At 52.9% G+C, this 20,016-nt stretch overlaps 1 protein-coding gene across 2 annotated transcripts in view; it reads left to right on the top strand.

Annotated features, from left to right (window-relative positions):
- The window catches only part of MYO18B (myosin XVIIIB), a 108,581-nt gene that overhangs the window by 33,831 nt on the left and 54,734 nt on the right, over nt 1-20,016 (top strand). For both annotated transcript variants that reach the window (XM_053280153.1, XM_053280154.1), the window contains 11 exons: nt 3,003-3,195; nt 5,644-5,724; nt 7,086-7,233; nt 7,359-7,518; nt 9,274-9,457; nt 12,806-13,016; nt 13,415-13,524; nt 15,496-15,561; nt 15,701-15,829; nt 16,187-16,330; nt 17,323-17,412. In XM_053280153.1, coding sequence (XP_053136128.1) covers nt 3,003-3,195; nt 5,644-5,724; nt 7,086-7,233; nt 7,359-7,518; nt 9,274-9,457; nt 12,806-13,016; nt 13,415-13,524; nt 15,496-15,561; nt 15,701-15,829; nt 16,187-16,330; nt 17,323-17,412 — 1,516 coding nt within the window. The remainder of the gene's footprint in view (nt 1-3,002; nt 3,196-5,643; nt 5,725-7,085; nt 7,234-7,358; nt 7,519-9,273; nt 9,458-12,805; nt 13,017-13,414; nt 13,525-15,495; nt 15,562-15,700; nt 15,830-16,186; nt 16,331-17,322; nt 17,413-20,016) is intronic.

The following is a 20,016-nucleotide window of genomic DNA, read 5'->3' as shown; positions in this document are numbered from 1 at the left end:
GGACATCCTAAAAAATGGGCTGTTGTGCGGATAAACGTAACCATGAACCCTACTCTGGGCTCCTTGGAGGACGAGCGGGATAGAAACATCATAGTAAATAAGTCAAGTGCCGTGCCATGAAACGGCAGTGATTCCTGCACTCCTGGCAGCGCCTCTGGGTGTCTCCAAGACAGTGGGGGAACTGCAGCCCCACACCCCAATCCACCCCGTGAACCTGTCCTTCCCGTTCCCTGCAGCTGTGGGCCTGTGGATGATTACGCGGAGGCCGGTGTGCTGCTGGGGTATCTGGGCTGGTCTTCCTGATTCTTAAAAGAAAGGAAGAAGAAAAGAATCACTTGGCCTCTTTGTCCCGTTTCTCCTTGAGACGGAGATAATTTTGTTGCACTCAAGAGGGGAAGCTGCCGGTATCACACGGGGAGGTGAGCCAGTTTGTCAAGCAAGTCCAACTGCTTTCAGTTCGCTCTCCTAGACCTCTGGGGTGTCTGAAATAATTCCTCCTTTGACGGAGGGAGACGGAGCTTCTCTGTGGGTCGGCGCTTTCTGGGATGGAAAGGGGCTCTTCAGGGGAGGGTCTCCCCCGAATCCGTGCTGCCTTTTCCCATTAGTAGATGGATCTCTTGCTCTGTGGCCGTTTGGGCTGCTTCCTGCAGGCAGCTGCTTTTATGCAAGCACGGCTCCCCACAGCCATCTCTGTAGCTGCAACTACAAAGGCTCTGTGTGTGTGTTGTGTGTGTGTGTGTGTGTGTAAAAGCAACAAACGTGGGTGGGTGGGAAAGCCGGGGTGGGTGGGTGGGAACTGTGCTCAGTGTCGAGAAGGGAGCTTGTTTACTTATCAATAATGGATTCAACTTTGCAGGATGGAAGCGAAGGTTACCAGCATGTTGAGATTAATGAACCAGTTGGGGGAGTTGGATAACAAGCCGTTCGTGGGGCTTGGCAGTGTTTGCTTCCTAATAAAAAGCTTCATTACGAGGAAGATCCGACGGTCCGGAGCGATAGATAGGCCTGGCCTTCCGCCTGCCTCCTGACAAGGCGGTGGTCGTAGTAATTACTTGAGGCTCCCGTCCACCTTGCTGGGGTGGAGAGGCGAGAAGGCTCTGCCTGGCCGCTCTGCTCCCGGGAAAGAGGCTCCCCGGGGCCTGCCCAGCGTCAACCAGCCTGCAGTGCCAAGGGAGCGGTCCGAGGGAGTCATCTCCATGGCATCCACACAGCTCAAGTGCATCTTATTAGGTTGCTTGTTTAGTTATGAAATTTTTATACTGCCCCACCCAGATGGCTCTAGGCGGTTGACATGAAAAAGAAGTTAGGAAGCTGCTGTCTACCGAGTCAGACCCTTGGTCCATCTAGCTCAGTATTGTCAACACTGACTGGCAGCAGCTTCTCATGGATTTCAGGCAGACGTCTTTCCTAGCCCTACCAGGGATGTTGACACACAGCAGGCTTTATTACGGGTTTATGGGGAGGCTTTGCTGCGAACTGGAAAATTGTCCCCAAAAACCAACGCAAATCATGGATTTTTTAAACCTCAGATGTAAATCGGGCTACACTCCAACACTCAGAGATAAACCCGAATTGTGTGTGAACCGCTCCGATAACTCGCAGGGACTTTGGGGTAAATCTGGCCGATATGTGAACGCACCCCCTCCATTCTGGAAGAGATTTGTTTGTTTGTTTGTTTATCATATTTTTATACTGCCTGATATGTAAATCTCTAGGTGTTGTACAAATCCAAATGTTAAAACCACAGGTTAAAATACACAAAACATGATAAAAACAGTATAAAACAAATTATTAAAATTATTAAAATTCTAACTAAAAGCTTGTAAGAACAGAAAAGTCTTGAGGTTCATCCTGAAAACAAACAGAGAAGGAGACGCTCTTATTTCAGCAGGAAGCCCATTCCAAAGCCCTGGGGCAACCACAGAGAAAGCCCGGTCCTGAGTAGCCACCAGACGAGCCAGTGGCAGCCGTAACCGGACCTCTCCAGAACCTCGTTAAAGGCAGGAGGGTTCATGATAAAGGAGGCACTCTCTTATCTAGCCTGGTCCCAAGCAGATGTGAGTTAAAGGGCTTTAAAAGCCGCGTGTGAGAGACTTCCTGGAAATGCTGCCAAGGAGTGAACTTGGGACCTTCTGCATGGAAGGAAGATGATCTCCTTCCACTGAGCTGAGCTCAACCCTGGCAGCATCTCCAGGTAGGGCTGGGAGGAGCAACTCTGCCCTGTAATCTAGGAGCGCTGCTGCTGGTCATTGAAGACAGTAGTTGGACCAGTGGTTCTTATGTTGGAGGACTAGAGGCCACCTCCAGCCTCAGAACAGGATTCAGCTCTGAATCCCAGTTGCAGGGGAGCAACAGTGGCAGGAAAGAGGGCACACCCTCCTCTCTTGCCTGTGGGCTCCCCAGGGGCATCTGGTGGGCTACTGTGGGAAACAGGTTGCTAGACAAGATGGGCCTCCTTGGGCCTGATCCAGCAGGGCTGTTCTGATGTTCTTAAGGAGGCAGCTTCCTATGTTATGAGTATCCTGCCCATATTGAAGACTGTCAACAGAAGAACATCGCATAAGAACAGCCCTGCTGGGTGTGTGAAAAAGTACCTCCGTTTGTTGGTCCTAAATTTCCTGGCAATCCATTTCATGGGATGACCCCTGGTTCTAGGGTGATGTGATACTAGAAGTGTGGCGTGGTCTCTGCACAAGTAAAGGTATCCAGCTAGGTTCCCCTACTCAGCAAGTGATGGCTGATGCAGATCTGACAAGGACTGGATGCAATTCAGGCAAGGAAATCTCTTCCAAATTCACCTGCGAATGTTCTTTCAGGGCATGGTTTCTGTGTCTCTTGTAATGGGGATTCCCAGATGCTGTTGACTACAACTCCCATCAGCCCCAGCAGCAATGGCCTTTGGCTGGGGATGATGGGCATTGTAGTCGACACTAGCATCTGGGCATGCTTCCTGGTGGCCTTGTGTGCCATGCCTGCCTCGAGCTCTCCTTTGGCTTCCTCAGAGCCTTCTCTTCGAGTCACCTCTCCATGGCCTCCATCATGGTGGTGGACACCCCCGGCTTCCACAACCCCCGGCACCAGAAGAAGGAACGGGCGGCCACGTTCGAAGAGTTCTGCCACAACTATGCCCAAGAGCGGCTGCAGGGACTCTTCTACAAGAGGACGTTTGTGTCTGCGCTGGAGAGGTACCAGCAGGTAAGTCTTCTGCCTGTGCCTTCACGGAGAGCAGGGCTGTATCGGTGGCTACTAGTCCAGATGATGAGATGCTACCTCCGTGTTCAAAGACAGGATGCCTCCAGATCCCAGTTGCCAGGGGAGCAATGGCTGGAGAGGTGGGGGCACACTTCCTGCTCCTTGCTCTCTGGCTTCCCAAAGCATCCGGTGGGCCACTGTGTGAAATGGGCTGCTGGACGAAGTCGGCCCTGGGCCTGATCCAGCAAGGCTCGTATTCTGTTCAAAGGAAGAAGGCTGCCTCTTGGCATCAGAGACAGGTCCTTGGTCCATCTAGCTCTGTCATTTATTTGTTTATTTATTTATTTATTTATTTATTTATTTGAAGCATTTAATATACCGCCCACTCCAAAGACTCCGGGCGGTGTACAATGACATGTAAATAAGGTAACGTTAAAAATTACAATCAAAAATTCAATTAAAAAATTGCAAACTAGAATAGATAATGGAAAGGAAATAAAGTAAACTACAGGGCCAATGCCCAGCGAACAGGAAAGGTCTTCAGTAAGGATTTAAAGACCGGTGAAGAGGGGACTCAACTAATCTGAAGGGGAAAGGAATTCCAAAGAAGTGGGGTATTGTGTCTACACTGACTGGAAGCAGCTCTCCAATCTGCAGCCACTCTTTCCTGTGGCATTTATTCCCCCTGCCCTAAGGGGGATATCTTGCAGCAGTGCTCATGTGTAGTCTCTGATCCAAATGCAAACCATAGCAGACCCTGCTTTGCAAAGAGGACAAGAATGCATTTTCCAAGATTTTCAAAGGGGGGTGGTGGGGATTCACTTAAAAGCAAACCCCTCTCCTGTTTTTGAAAAAGTGTAGAACATGGTTGCGAGTGCCTTTCAATGTTCTTTTAGTGTGCATTTTACTGTGAAAGGACAGGAAGGGGAATAGGAGCGCCCCCTTGAAAGTTCTGGTGCTCTACTTCTAGAAGGATCACACATGTTGGTATTTTGTTTGGAGTCTACCAGGAGTTTTGGACTTGAACTTTGGTAAACATATTCAGCAGAGGAGGGCCTCCAAAATCCAAGGCTTATCAACAATTGATGTTGCCGTATCCTGAAACACCTCGCTCGGAATTGCCCGCTCTCTGACTGGCAGCAGGGCGCTTTCCAGACTGCATGCTACCACAGTGCCACGGCGTATCCCTTAAATGTGCTTCCGTACTTCCTGTGTTGTGACACCGCAGTCCCTGCGCTGACAGCAAGGTGCCGTCCACATTTCCGATGCTGCCTTTTGGATTTTATTGCTGCATTGCAGCCCTATAACGTCACATCAGTATTGCAAAAAACAACAACAACCCCAAAACAACACAAACTGCTGTATTTGCCCGATATTACAACGGACCTCATATCGGATTTCAACTGCAGTTTGAATTTGGCACACAAAATGTTGCCGTTTACACCACTTTTTCCGTTGTAAGGCTTGCTATCTGGAAACCACCCACCTCTCCTGCTGGGTGCTTTCCAGGTTACATGCTGCAATGGGGTAAAATGCTTCGGCTTGGCAGGATCGTATTGAAAACAATCCCCAGAATCTCCATCTCCTACAACGGGAAAATAAAGTGACTTTTTTGCAACGCACATGCAATGTTGCAGCACTATAATGCAAAGATAAAATCTGAAAGAAGGCATCGGAAAGGTGGGCGGCCCCTTGCTGTCAGCGCAGGGACTGCGGTGTCACAACACAGGAAGTACGGAAGCACACTTAGCAGATCCGTAGTGACACTGCTGCAGGGTTTAATTTAGAAAGCTGCCTGCTCTTGGGCGTTCAGACTGGGATTTTGCCCAGCCTGATCTAGAGAAGCTGCCAGGGGGACCTTTTGTGTGCAATGCAGATGCTCCGCCACGGAGAGATGGCCCGTCCCCAGTTCAGAATCCAACACCGGGAGATACCTGGCGCACCTCTCACACCAGCTTCATAGGCCGCTGGACATCTTGGGAAGGGGATTCACCAGGTGACAGCCTGGTAGGGACAGAGCCTTTCACGCTGAGCCGAAGGAACACAAGAGGGCATTGCCTCAAGGGCATTTTCTGAGGCTCATTTTGATAAGCCATTGGCCTCTGGGTAGAACTTGCTGGTGAGTCTTTCCAGCTGAAGGGCATCCCTTGTTTCTCAAGGCTCTTGCCACTCACTTGCATGATGGTGCCTGTCTCTGTGAGTGACATTATCTGGCAAGCATGTCCTGGGGGAAGACACCTCTGGCTGCGGAGAAGCCGTCATTTCAAAGGCGCGGAAGAGGCATCCTTTGATCAGCGCAGTTCAGAGTGTCGCAAAGCAAGAGAGGAGAAGCAGAGACACAGGAGGGATGCTTTTGGGTTTTTTGTTTTGTTTTTTGTTTTAAATTGAAATCAGTCCTTTTGTTCTTTCACTCAGCTTCTAAACTCCAACTTCCCGATTCATGTCTTCTAGGAAAATGTCGAGGTGCCTTTTGATCTGCCTGAGCTCTCCCCAGCGGCGACTGTGGCTATTGTAGATCAAAACTCATTCCAGGTAATGAAGAAACGTGGGAGGGGGTTGGAGAGGCCGTTTTGTGCTGCCCGTGCGCCCCCCCCCACACACACACTTCCAGGCAGCAACACACACCTTGAACAACATTTGATGGAGGGGAGCCGTTTTCCCGAAGGACATGGCGGTGTGTTGACAGGAGAAGGGCTTCCTTTGGCAAACTCTTAATGTGAGCGTGCGAGTACAGAGAGGTAAACATGGGCCCTCAGGCGGGGTCAGGCTGGATGAATACGCAGCCACGCCAGAGAAGAGGCACAAAGGGTGTGAAGCGGTCTGGGTGTTCCCCCATGACGTCAAGCGGCAGAGATGGTGGTGGGCTGGAGTCCCCCTCGGGCAAGGGCTGAGACTCTGAACAGCACCACTTGGGGACCCCAGTCTGAACTTAAGCCGTGAGGGGAATCAAAACGTGCCTCCCTGTTCCATTGGTACCTGAGAACGGGGTGGTGCAAAATGGAGGAGGGGCAGAGGTGTCCTGAGGTGTTTTCATACCTGTTGCCCTGCTCACTGAGCAAGGAGACACCTTCCAAAGTGAGGGCTCTTTGCAGGGAGCAAGGGGAGAGCAACTGGCCCTCTCCGTCCCCAGCACAGCATCCCTCCAGTGGCTGTGGCTGGTGTCTGCCTTTGTGTTTCTTTTTAGACTGTGACCCCTTTGAGGATGGGGAACCTCTTTCTCTTCCTTCTCCTCCGTGTGTGTGTGTGTGTGAGCACATGCCCATGCCTTAGAGGGAACCCTGTGCATAAACACAATGAGCACCATACTGCAGCTGAGAGGAGGGAGGGAGGGAGGGATATTTCTCTTGAGTAGCAAAGCTACAGTTTGGATGGTGGGGGAAATACGGCATCTCCACCAGAGAGGGGGCTGTCTTCTGGCTATGTGGAAGGGAGGACCACATCTGCAGGACTCCCCTGAGAGAGAACTGGGCACCGGTTGATTTTTGAGACTGCCATGAGGCTCCTGTGGTCATAGAAACCTAGGAAGCTGCCATCTACTGAGGCAGACCCCTGGTCCATCTAGCTCAGTATTTGTCCGCACAGATTGGCAGCGGCTTCTCCAAGGTTGCAGGCAGGAGTCTCTCTCTCAGCCCGATCTTGGAGATGCTGCCAGGGAGGGAACTGGGAACTTTCTGCTCTTCCCAGAGTGGCTCCATCCCCTAATAAGGGGAATCTCTTCCAGTGCTCACATGTGGTCTCCCATTCAAATGCAAACCAGGGCAGACCCTGCTGAGCTAAGGGCACAAGTCATGCTGGCTCCCACCAGACCAGCTCTCCTCTCTTAAGAGGTCCTGACAATCCTCTTGAAATCATCCCCCCCTCTCCCCCACCCCACCCCACCCCACCCCCTCCAGGTTCACCTGTCGCCTGGAGGCCAAGGAGAAGATCCAAAAGGTCTGCTCTGGATCCTAGATGAGGAGGCCCTGATCCAAGGTTCAAGTGACAGCACGGCCCTCAACCGCCTGTGCTCTTATTTTGTGAAGGAGGGGCTGAGTGACGAAGGTAAAATACTAGGGGGCCGGAGTGGGGCAGGGGGGCGCAAGCTCTTGATGCAGAAGCTGCGCTGCCGCGCGGGACGAGGACTGGGTCAGCCACAGCACTGCCGCACTCTCGCCTTCTCCTTGCAGGACAGGCATCCCTCCGCAAGTGTGAGCGGGCCCTGCAGTTTGAGGTTGCGCACCAGCTGGGCAGGGATCCGGTCCGCTACGATGCCACCGGCTGGGTGAGCAAAGCCAAGTGGAATCTCTCGGCCCAGAATGCCATCGAGGTGCTTCAGCAGTCGAAGATGTAAGTCCCGCAGCCGGGGGCCGGTAATCCGCGTGAGAAGCTTTGGGGTCAGCGTGCTGCATCCCGTGGGGGTTGGGGCTCCAAAGCAGAATCCCAGGTGTCACGACGCAGGAAGGGTGGAAGCACCCTTCTGAGATATGACATGACCCCGTTGCAGGGTCTAGTCTGGAAAGCACCCTGGCTCTTGGTGTTCAGGGGCATGCCCCACTCTGGACTGCCTGGAAGTATCTAGGCTAGTAGACGTCGTCGATGCTCCGATCTATCCCCCATGAATTTGTCTAACCCCCTTTGAAAACCACCTCGATTGGTGGCCCTTGCCACATCTGGTGGCAGCGAATTCCACAGTTTAACGGCACTATTGGGTCAAAACGGTCCTTGCTTTTGTCTGTCCTGAGTCTCCCAGCGTTTAGTGTCAATGGATGATCCTGGGTTCTAAGATTCGGAGAAAGAGAGAAAAAAACAACTCTCTACCCACTTGATCGATAGCATTGGGTAATCATGTCACTGTGCAGTGCAGCACAGATGGCAAGTGATGGCGGCAGGGATGTGGGGCAAGCGATGGCCCCTTGGAGGAAGGCTGCAGAGGGCCAGACTCCCTCCCCTGCAGCCATTCCCATTCTGCAGCGCTGCCCTCTGCGCTGCGGGCAAGCTGGTGGCTCTGGCCCCATCACCAAGCTCCCCCTTCCGCCCCCCCCGCCTGACAATAACGCATCTTGTTGATGAGCACCACGTGTGTGGTTGGAACTGCATCCCCTCCTTAATGGGGAAGAGAGGGAGCTTTAATTGGAGCTGGAAAACTTGCAAAAGTCTCCCCTGGGGCTCTGAAGGGAAGTTGATGGGGGGGGGCGCAATTCTCTGCCTGGAGGCAAAGCAGGATGGCTGCAGCTCTGGTCCCTCGCCTCCCTCATCCTCTGGTCTTTTCATTGCCTGAAAAAGACAACCGTTATCTCTTCCCCCAAGCTTTTTAATTCGAGGGTGGTTTTAAATTGTTTTAAGGCTTTTAGTCTCTGTGTGTTTTTTGGCTTGTTGTATATTGTAAACCACCCAGAGACGGAAGTTTGGGGCGGTGAACCAATTGGATGGATGGATGGATGGATGGAGGATGCGCAAAATCTCTCTGGTGGCTGCTTGGGAGCTGGCTGGGGCTGGAAAGCAAACGTGATCCATTGTGCAGCCTTTGGAACATGGAGGAAGCAGGTTTTGCAGAGCTCAGCACCAGAACAGATCTTTGCCCCCACCCCCATAGATGGACGAAGGGGCCTGGGTGGCTGGACAGGAATGCCAGTTCTTTTGCCTGTGCCGCAGCTGTCACCCCCTGCTCTAGGGAGCGCGGAAGCTGTCCGCAGATTGTTTTCCTCTAGAGTAACCTTCAAGCGGGTGGGGATGTTACTCAAGCCACCCACCCAGATTCTTGCCACCCCGTGTCCCGCCATTTTGCAAGCACTTCTCAGAAATCTCTCTCCCCGGTTCCCCTTTTTGTCCCAGCGCAGGCTGTGTGTGGCCCCTCTCCGGAGCCTCCTCCATGCACCCCTCTCCCCAAAGGCCCACCTTCTCGGGCAGCAGGACCGGTGCTCCCTGTCACTGGGATTCCCAGATATGGTTGCCTACAACTCCCATCTCCCCCAGCCAAAGGCCATTGCAGCTAGGGGTGCTGGGAGTTGTAGTCCTCAACATCTGGAAACCCCTGCTCCTTGGAAAACGGACAAGGACCCTGAATCCTGAGTGGCCCACCTGGCACGGTTTCTTTCCTGACAGAGATGCTCTGAAGAAACTGTTCCTGCCAAGGTCTAAAACGCCCCTGATATGCCGCTCAGTGGCGGGCCTGGAGGGGAGTTCCCAACCTGCCCTCCAACGTATTGGCTGCGTGAGGAAGACCTTCACCAGCAGCCTTGCAGCCGTGAAGAGGAAATCTGTGTGTGCTCAGATCAAACTGCAGCTGGTGAGTGTAAAGGATGGATTCTTGCTTTATCGCTTGGCTGAGGTGGCAGCGTTTTGCACCCTTGAATGCTTGTGAGCAGTGTTCCCCTCTTACAGGGATTCCCAGATGTTGTGGACTACAACTCCCAGAATCCCCAGCTGCAATGGTTTTTGCTTGGGGGTTCTGGGAGCTGTAGTCAACAGCATCTGGGAATCCCTGTTAGAGGGAACACTGCTTGTGCGTGATGGTATGTGTGGAGATGGTGGCCTGGACGTTGGCTTGTGCTTCCTGCTTTGCAAACTGGGAGGAGAGCTGGTATTGTGGTAGAAAGCATGAGTTGTTCCCTTTTTGCTCAGCAGGCTCTGCCCTGGTTTGCATTTGGATGGGAGACTCCATGTGTGAGCACTGTCAGATATTCCCCTCAGGGGATGGAGCCGCTCTGGGAAGAGCAGAAGGTTTCAAGTTCCCTCCCTGGCAGCATCTCCAAGATAGGGCTGAGAGAGACTCCTGCTTGCAGCCTTGGAGAAGCCGCTGCCAGTCTGGGTAGACAATACTGAGCTAGATAGACCAATGGTCTGACTCAGTATACGTCAGCTTTCTATCTTCCTAACTGCATACCCTGCTGGTATTTTTCTCTGGAGCTGCAATCCCTCCTGTCCACTGGCAAAGTACTATTGAGGATTTTCAGGACTACTGTGCCTTTAATTATATTCTGGTTTGCAAGTCTGGGCTGTTTTGTTGCTTCCTTTTCACCACAACTGGTGGACTAGTGATGAATTGCCCCGTATTCATCCATTTCTGTTCCTCTAGGAGGGTTAGGTATGTGCGTGAACCAGTTGTTTTCCTCCCATTATTTTCTCCTTTTTTTGGTGGAGAAATAGCGCGATTTTTCTCTTAACGGATAAAATAAAATAATGCAAGGAAACCAAGAATAAGCACTCCCTGTTCCTCTCAGGGAACAGAAGCTGACAGATACGGGGCAATTAACAGGCAGTTCCTCACTAATCACTAAAACCTATAAACAAGAAGCTTTTAATTCACATTGAAAAGTACCCATTGGAGAGGAAAGCTGGTCTTGCAGGAGTGAGCCTGAACGGTCCCCTTTGCTAACCAGGGTCTGCCCTGGTCTGCACTTGGATGGGCAACTCCATGTGAGCACTGCCTACTGTCCGAGATTCCGCTTTGGGGATGGGGCTATAGCTCAGTGGCTGAGCATCTGCTCTTCATGCTGATGGCCCCAGGTTCACTCCCTGGCAGCATCTCCAGGTAGTCCTGGGAGAGACTCTTACCTGAGATCTTGAAGAGCCGCTGCCAGGCAGGGTAGACCATACTGAGCTGGATGGACCAATGGGCTGACTCCTAGGATAAGGCAGCTTCCTGGGTCTCTATGTCCTTTGAGTGGGATTTCCATGTTAATAAACATTTTTAAAAGACTTTGGCTTGGCGGGGGGAGGCCATTGTACTGCATCAAGTGCCCTGTGGAATCGTGGGAAAGCACTGCCTCAGCAGCACAAAAGGGCTCAGGTGCTGGAGCAGCCCTAGGCAAAGGCCTCTGCCCCAAAGTGCTTCCATTTCCCGTGGTGCGGGGTGTCCCGCACATCTTCTTTGCCACCGCCGTCTGTTCCGAAGTTCCCCTCTGAGAATATTTCCCGGCTCTCTGTTTGTTTGTGGAGATGAGAGAGGCACGGTGACTCTGCCAGGGAAATGCACGCCGTGCTAAAAATGTAAGATGTCTCTTTCTTCTTTGGCCTCTAATGGATGTTTTTGGGAAACGGTGACGCTGATTGACAGCGCAGCAAACAGCTCCCTTTTGATTGGAGTGGAAATCCCTGGAAGTGGAGTCGTGTCCTTGCCTGCTGTTCCCCGAGCAGATCAGACTTGCGGCTCTGCCTCTGCAGCAGCAGTTGGGGCAAGAGCAATTCTAGCCTGGGCCCTTTCACTGTCTCAGTGGGGTGATATGCCCTCCGAGGCCAGATGTGGGTGGCGCAGACACCCCATTTCAGCATCCCTTGGAGAACGGGCGAAGAGCCTCTGGCTTCTCCAGCTCAGTTCATACCCCCAGGTGTGGCGTGCCAAGTTGGGGTGTGTCCTCCTCTCTGCCACAGCTGGCGGCATGCCGGGGTGGCATCGGTGGTTGCGACAGGGAACCCCAGATGTTGCTGATGACAACTCCCAGCATCCCTAGCTAGCTGCAGTGGCCTTTGGCTGAGGGTGTTGGGAGCTGTAGTCAACAGCATCTGGGATTCCCTGTTGCAGGGACTGCTGGTCCTCTGGTCCGGACCCCTTTCCCCTGGGAACTGTAGGGGCTCTGTGCCCCCCCCGGGTGCCCGCCTTGGTACATGTCCTGGCGCAGCCTGGAGATGAGATTCTCTGAGCTTTTCTAACTGGGATGCAGCGTTGGCCGTGGAGAGGGCTAGTCACCGTTGCTCTCTGGGGACCTGCAGCTGGCTGTTGGTCCCAATTATGCTCCGTTTCTTTACTCCTAAGCCAAGTCAGTGTGATCCAAATGCTGCCAGATTTCCGCGCTGCTGTTTCCTTTGCGGGGAGCAGGGACAGCGTGAGCCGAGCCGGGGCTGATTAAAAGAATCTTTTGTCAGTTAATCACCATGTGGGTTTTATTCCATTGATCAACTGATTACATTTGCATAGAAGCAAAAGCAATTGTCCTGAGCATCTTTTAATCTATATCTTTGGAAAATCCTCCATTATCTCAGGGCATTAAAAGTTTTAACATCAGTTCATCTAAGCCAGCGCTGCACAACGTTTGGTCCTCCTGCTGGTGTGTCTGTGTGTGTTTGCTTATTTTTACATTTCCACCCCACTCTTCTTCCAAGGAGCCCAGAGTGGTGTACATGGTTCTGTTTATCCTCACAACAACCCTGTGAGGTAGGCTAGAGAGGGAGAGAGAGAGAGAGAGAGAGAAGCGACTGGCCCAGAGCCACCCAGTGAGTTTCCTGGCTGACTGGGGATTTGAACTTGGGTCTCCCCACATGTTGGGCGATGATTCCCATACTCCCTATAGGTCACTGTGGCTGGGAATGATGGAAGTTGTAGGCCAAAAAACAGCGGGAGGGTCAAAGTTGTGCAGCTTGGTATCCTTATTCCTATCCCCATTCATACAGGACGGAAGATCCAAGGGGGTGATCCCACTATCCCGTTTTCTCTGGCGGGGCAGGGGGGAGAAATGTCCCATTTCCAGGAGTCAGGGAAAGCAAGAATTCCCAGTGCTTATTTGCATACGGACAGCCTTCTTCAGGGGCATGTGTGAGAAGGTGTTTGGTTATCCATTGTGTGTGTGTGCGCCCCCCCCCCCATGTCTGCAAGCCCCAAGCCAAAGGAGAGGTTTTGTGTGGTCCTCTGCTGCCCTAGGATGCTCTTTCCAACCTGGTGAAGAAGTCCCAGATTCACTTTGTCCATTGCCTCGTCCCGAGAACGGAAGTGGAAGAAGGGGCAGAGGAGAAGGCTCTGCAGTCCTGCCTGACGCCAGGAGGGATGGCACCACCAGTATGGGATATCCCAGCCCTGCGAGCCCAGCTGTCTGGGGGGCAGATCTTGGATGCATTGCGGCTCTACAGGATAGGTGAGGCAGGGCTGCGATTGCAGGGAGCCGGTGGGGAGGGGCGGGGTGTCCAGGCGTTCTGCAGGAGTAAACACGGGCTGGCCCCTTTGCTTAAGCAGGGTTGGCCTTGCTCTGCATCTGGGTGGCAGACAACATGTGAGCATTGTTGTGAGAGATTCCCGTCCCTCAGGGGATGATGGAGCCGCTCGGGGAAGAGCAGAAGGTTCCCAGTCCCAACTCCCTGGCGGCATCTCCAAGAGAGGGCTGAGAGAGAGAGACTCCTGCCTGCAACCTGGGAGAAGCCGCTGCCAGTCTGTGCAGGCAATACTGAGTGAGATAGACCAAGGGTCTGACTCCGTAGATGGCAGCTTCCCAGGTCCCTATCCGGCTGCTGCATCTCCCTGTTTTGCACTCTGCAGGGTATGCGGACCGCATGGTGTTGACCCAGTTCCGGCGCCGTTTCCAGATCCTGGCACAGCCGGTGATGAGGAAATATACCTCGGCCTACGAGATGACGGATGAAAACAAGGTGGGCGAGCTGGGCAGATGCGAGAGGAGTGTAAAGCAGCTTCCTGCGTTCCTTTTAGCTCCCTTTGCTAATCCTACGGGGTTGGGGCCATAGTGCAGGGCTAGAGCATCTGCGTTGCATGCAGAAGGTCCCAGGGGCCATCCCTGGCAGCATCTCCGGCGAGGGCTGGGAGAGACCCTTGCCTGAAACCTGGGAGAGCTGCTGCCCGTCAGTGTAGACAGGACTGAGCCAGATGGACCAAAGGTCTGACTCGGTAGACAGGAGCTTCTTGTTCCTGTGCCTAAAGGTAAAAAGTTGTGCCCGCCAAGTCAGTGTCTGCTCCTGGGGCCCACAGAGCCCTGTGGTTGTCTTTGGTGGAACGCAGGAGGGGTTGACCATGGCTGCCTCCCGCACAGTCTGAGATGATGATGCCTTTCAGCTTCTTCCTAGATCGCTGCTTCCTGTTATAGGTGTTTCCCAGACTATGTTTCCCAGACTATGTTTCCCAGACTATGTTTCCCCTTTCCCATAGTCTGGGAAACAGACCAGCGGCGATTCGAACCGGCAAGCTCTGGCTCCCTAGCAAGTCACTTCCCCGCTGCGCCTAGGTCCTCGACAATGCAGACCCCACATCATTCTCCCCCCCCACCCCCTGTGGCATCGGGGCGAAGCCTCTCTCTCAGGCAGAGCTCCCCTCCTCGCGATTACTGGCGGGTGGGTTTTGTGAGCCTCCCTTGTGGGCTTCTTCCCCACTGAAAAGAAGGCCCTGTGTGAACTAATCAGGCTTCATCCCGCAAACCCGATGAATATTCAGGGGCCCACCCACACCGCAGCCGGGAGCTGCATTAAGCAGGCGGACGGCGTGCCCCATATAGGCTGTGCATTTAAGACTTCCGGGCTTAATGAGGAAAGCTTGACAGTCAAGAAAGGTCAATTTTGCTCCTCGGTGCGGCCGGGGCCTGGGCGTTTGGCGGGCGGGAGCAGGAAGGGAAGAAACGGCGTTCTTTCTTGCTCTCAGCTTTGTCCTTGGTCCATCAGTGCTCCTCAAACATTGGAGGGGAAATTAATAAGATAAACTCTCAGGCACCGACTGTCACGTTCCTGGACCTTTGGCAAGGAAACGGCATTTTTGAGTGGGATGCCATTTAGGCATGACTAGAACTGCGTTTGGTGGGTCTGGTGCTTCCTAAGAGACGAGAGCGAGGGCTGGTCTTGTGGGAGCCCGGGTGAATGGGTCCCTTTGCTAAGCAGGGCCCACCCTGGTTGGCATTTGGATGGGAGACTACATGTGTGAGCACTGTGAGATATCCCATCCCCTTAGAGGATGGGGCTGCTCTGGGAAGAGCACTTGCATGCTTGCAGGCAGAAGGTGGTAGTAACAACAACACCAATAATTATATCTTCAATTAATTAATTGACTTTATTTAACTGCCCCATAACAAATTGTTCTCTGGGTGGCTTAGAACAAAACATTAAAAAAATTATCTCTATCTATCTATCTATCTATCTATCTATCTATCTATCTATCTATCTATCTTAAACTTTAATAAACTGTATAAGTTCCCTCCCTGGCAGCATCTCCAAGATAGGTCTGAGGGAGACTCCTGCCTGCAACCTTGGAGAAGCTGCTGCCAGTCTGTGTAGACAGTACTGAGCTAGATGGACCGAGGGTCTGACTCAGTATATGGCAGCTTCCTAATATGTGAAGCAGGACGAGGGTGCCTGCTTTGCAAGCAGAAGGTCCTGGGTTCACTCCCTGACATCTCCAGGACGAAGGGTCTCGGGTAGCGATGAGAAGACCCTGAGGCTCTGGGGCGGTGCTGCTGCCAGTCAGAATGGACCTTGCTGTCTGGGGAGATCAAACCTGAGCCTGACTCGGCAGAAGGGCGGCTCCTGCTTGTGGCTGGCCCAGAGCACTCTTGGAAGACCGCGAAGACCTCAGAGGCTTCTGGGGAGAGCAGCTGAACCCCTCTGTGTGTTTCCTCCACACAGGCCCTCGAGGAGCTGTTCCGGGCCCTCAATTTGGAGAAGAAGAGCTTAGCCGTGGGCCACACGCAGGTACTGTGGAGGGAGCCGGGTGGGGCCGAGGTGGCCTTGGCCTCCAAACGCTGCTCTGTTGGGAGTTGGCCTTTGCCGTGAAGAGGGAGGCCACCATCTTCTCCAGAGTGGAATGCCTTCTTTCTCCGTCTGTGCACAGGTGTTCCTGAAGGCCGGGGTCCTCTCCAGGCTGGAGAAGCAGAGAGAGAAGCTGGTGTCTCAGAACCTGACGTTCCTCCAAGCTGCCTGCAAAGGCTTCCTCTCCCGGCAGAAGTACAAGAAACTGAAGGTAGCCCCTGAGAATGTGCAGAGCGCACTGGCTGAGGGGGAGCAGCAGCAGCAGCAGCGGAGGAGGACCTCCCTGGCTCGCCTCTGAATACCAGATGCTCTGGGCCTCGATTCCCTGCGCGTGAGCTCCCTGGAAGCACCTGGCTGTCCTCCATTGGAAGCAGGGCGCTCGATTCGATGGCCTGGCTCTTCCTAAGGGGTGTTGATGGCCTTGGCTTTGGTTGTCGCCTTTGCGTGCATTGCATGGCTTCCAGGCCAGCAATGGCAGCTCTTTTTGGTCTCTGGGTCAAATGCAAACCCCAGCTGGGAACTGTCCAGCCTGTCGTCCAGGACCGAGTGCCTCTTGCCCTCCTTGCAGATCCAGCGTCTGGCCTCCAGGTGCATCCAGAAGAACTTGGCCGTCTTCCAAGCCTTGAAGGGCTGGCCCTGGTGGGCCCTCCTGTGCCGCATCCGGCCGCTGCTGAGCGCCAACCTTGAGGAAGGCCAGCTCCGAGCCAAGGAGGTGTGTGTATGGGGAGAGTGGCGGGCAAAGCAGGGAGCCAGCACGGACGGCCCCCTTTTGCTAAGCAGGGTCTGCCCTGGTTTGCATCCGGATGGGAGACTACACGGGTGAGCACTTAGGGCAGGCCTGCTTAACTTTGACCCTCCTGCAGACGTTGGCCAGATGGAGACTGTTGCCCGGATGATGCCGTCTTTTCTATTCAGCCCTTCATCCATTCGTGGCACTGAATTAGTAGAATCATAGAGAGGCAGGTTCCGTACTTCGTACAGTTTAGTCTCGGCCAGCGTGGCTTTTAAAAAATGTTGGAAATACAGCCCCGAAGCAGGAAAACACACAGCAATGCAATATGACCACAATTAGAAGAAAAGAGAGCATTGATTTTCGCTTACAGACACATTACGGGTGAAACTGCAAATGCAATAAACAGAGGGCCTTTGCTTTCTCCCAGATGCAGGAACACCTGACGCTGCTGCTTCTTATTATTATTTATTTATTTATTTACACAGTCAGACAGGTGTTATTGACTGGTTTGTTTTATCCAGACATCGAGTCCTTGTAATTAATAATAATAATAATATCCCGCTCTTCCTCCAAGGAGCCCAGAGCGGTGTACTCCATACTTGGGTTTTTTGCCATATGGTCCTTCAGGGAAGAGAGACAAGTGCCCCCTTGGGGAACTCATTGGGCAAATCCTGCCTCCCAGACCTGGCCCTTGGTCGCCCGGTCCTCTCTGAGAGGGATTTTGTGGGAGCATGGCCATGGCAGAGTGAGAGTTGGGGGCGGTGGGAAGCATTCTGTCATAAGCTGAACTTTAAAAAAAAACAACCCAGACACGTCCCTGAGGGCAGGGAGCTTACAGTCTAGCCATGGACAACAGAGAGAGGAAGGAGAAGCATCCCCTAGGATGAATCGGGGTGGGGGAGGGATTGGGAGTAAATCAGCACAGGACTCAGGAAGCTGAAAGGGGACTTTCTTTCTCTCCCCGTTTTTAGGAGGAACTTGCTATGCTCAGAAAAAAGCTGGAAAACTCGGAGTTTTCGCGGCAGGAGCTTCGGCAGAGTGCGGAGATGCTGGAAGCCAAGGTGAGGGTGGCGGGTCTCTTGTTGGAGGGAGGAGATGCACCCTCTGGTACCATTTCCCCAATGGGGTGGCCCTGGTGGGGTGGGGAGGCTGGTTGCCCCCTCCGAAGCCCGGGAGAGCTCCTAAGGGATGTGGGGCGTGGGACTTTGAGAGGGAGAAAAGGCGCTTGGGAATCCCCTGTGGAGGGAGGCAGGTCTTTCAGCTTTCCTCCTCCACGGGCACCTGCCCTTTGGAAGCCCCAGTGAGGTGACTGGAACTAGACAAACTCCTTGCATATCTTGCTACTGCAGGCTGGTTTTATTGGCAATGCTATGGAGGATTCTGTTGCAGGTGTACGGTGTGGAGAAGTATTTCCTTTTGCCGGTCCTAGATTTCCAGGCCGTGACCCCTGGTGCTAGACTTGTGGGAGAGGGAGAAATGACTCTCTCTTTCGGTTCCCTCTGCGGACCTGGTAGGCTGAGCTCAGGGTCCTGGAGTGTGTCGGCTGACTCTCAGGGGCCAGTCGTCGTCTAGCAGTGCAATTCCTGCACTGAATAGCGGGGGGACCTCCAGGATCAACTCCTAACATTCCAGGATTGCATGGAACTTGCTGCCATAAGATGTGGTAATGGACCAAACTGCTCAGATTATTTGAAAGGGGAGGCCAAGTCCATGGAGGAGGAGAGGCCTAGCGATGGCTATAGTCATGACGGAGTTGTGGAGCCTCCATCTTCAAAGGCAGTCTACTTGTGACTACCAGAACCTAAGAACAGCCCTGCTGGATCAGACCCAAGGAGGCCCATCTAGTCCAGCATCCTGTTTCGCACAGATGCTGCTGGAAGCCTACAGGCAGGAGCTGAAAGGGGCCGGCCCTCTCTCCTGCTGTTGCTCCCCTGCAACTGGTACTCAGAGGCATCCTGCCTCGGAGGCTGGAGGTGGCCTCCGACTAGTAGCCGTTTAGAGACCTCTCCTCCCTGAAGTTATCCGAACCCCTCTTAAAACCATCCAGGTTGTTGGCTGTCACCACATCTCGTGGCAGAGAATTCCACAAGTGGATTATGCGTTGTGTGAAAAAATACTTCTGTTTGCTGGTCCTAAATTTCCTGGCAATCCATTTAATGGGGTGACCCCTGGTTCTAGTGTGATGGGAAAGGGAGAAGAATTTCTCTGTATCCACTTTCTCCACACCGTGCATGATTTTAGGCTCTGGGGACAAATCGAGGAAGGCTGTTTCCTTCTGGCCCTGCTGGTGGGCTCCCTGGAGGCGAAGTTTGGCCACTGAAGGGAAGAAGCAGGATGCTGGACTTGATCCAACAGGCCCACCTGGGCCTCATCCGACAGGAGTCTCCTTGCAGCCTTCTGAATCTTCCTCTTCCCATTCCTGGCCCACTGCAGGGGATTCTCCACTTCTGCCTGACCATCTCCCAAGGCGCCTGCAGACCCATCACCCATTCAACCTTGCAGAGAGCTAAACTGCCCTCCTTTGCCAAGCCACTTCAAAGCCTCTTTCGAGCAATTAATTAATGAACGCTGTCATTATGCCCTCGGCACCCCAGAGATTATCAGACTGTTTCAAGTTTCCAGTAAACCAGAGAGGATTTGTGTGAGCGCACAGACACTCCAGCAGACAGCGCCTTCACAAAAGCTCCCTCTGTGGCTCAGATGTCATGCAGAGGCCAGGCATTTGCCTCTTGGCAACAGAACAGAGAAGCTGGCTCGGCTTTGCCCCGGGACCTCCAGCTCTAGAACCAGCCGAGGTTCCTGCAGGGAGCCAACAGGGCCCTTTGCCGATGAGACCCTCTTCTGGCGTCACAACGCATCTGCAAAGTGTGCTTCTGCACTTCCTGTGTTGTGACACCGCAGTCCCTATGCTGTCAGCAGGGTGCCGTTCACATTTCGGATGCCACCTTTCGGATTTCCCCTGCTGTGATTTAGTGCTACAACATTGCAAGTCGGCTGCAGAAAAATAGCTGTATTTTCCCGCTGTAGGGAAATTTCCCTGTTGTAGATTCTGGGGATAGTTTTCAATTCGATCCTGATGAGCCGGAGCATTTTCCCATGGTTGTAGCGGACAGTCTGGAAAGTGCACAAGTGTTGGCTGTACCGAAATAACAGGCTTTACGAAGGGCTGCGTATAAACCTAGGGGGAGCAGTTTCCCCCCAGGGAACCCCAGTTCTGCAATGGCGACAGATGAATTCTGTTTTCTGCTGGAAAAGCCATTACAAGAACAACTTGCAACACAACAAATGAATTATTTAGTCTCTTAACCCGAGCTGTAGATTGTGGGGTGGGGAGATCCAGTTATTTCTCAGGACTTGGTTTTGGAGCGTCTGGAATGTGGTGGCAGCGGAAAAGAAGTCCTTTTGCTTCAAGCCTCGTTGTGCAATCAGAATTAATATTATTTTCTTACGATGGCAACCATTCATTTCATATCCGGAAAAGAAAAGAGTCACTTAGGTCTCTCATGTGAAATAAATGCTATAGATACTTGGTAAGCAATAACAGGAAAAAAGCAAATAAGTGGATGAGACTCCTTTTCCCCTTCTCGAGCTTCCCCCCTTCCCCCCCCCAATCACCTTTGTAGCCACTCATAAAAGCTTCTCTGCATCTTCCAGTTAAGACTGAG

The sequence above is a fragment of the Hemicordylus capensis genome, chromosome 15, assembly GCF_027244095.1.
Source record: "Hemicordylus capensis ecotype Gifberg chromosome 15, rHemCap1.1.pri, whole genome shotgun sequence".
NCBI classification, from domain to species: Eukaryota; Metazoa; Chordata; class Lepidosauria; order Squamata; family Cordylidae; genus Hemicordylus; species Hemicordylus capensis.
This window is presented reverse-complemented; position numbering and strand designations above follow the sequence as displayed.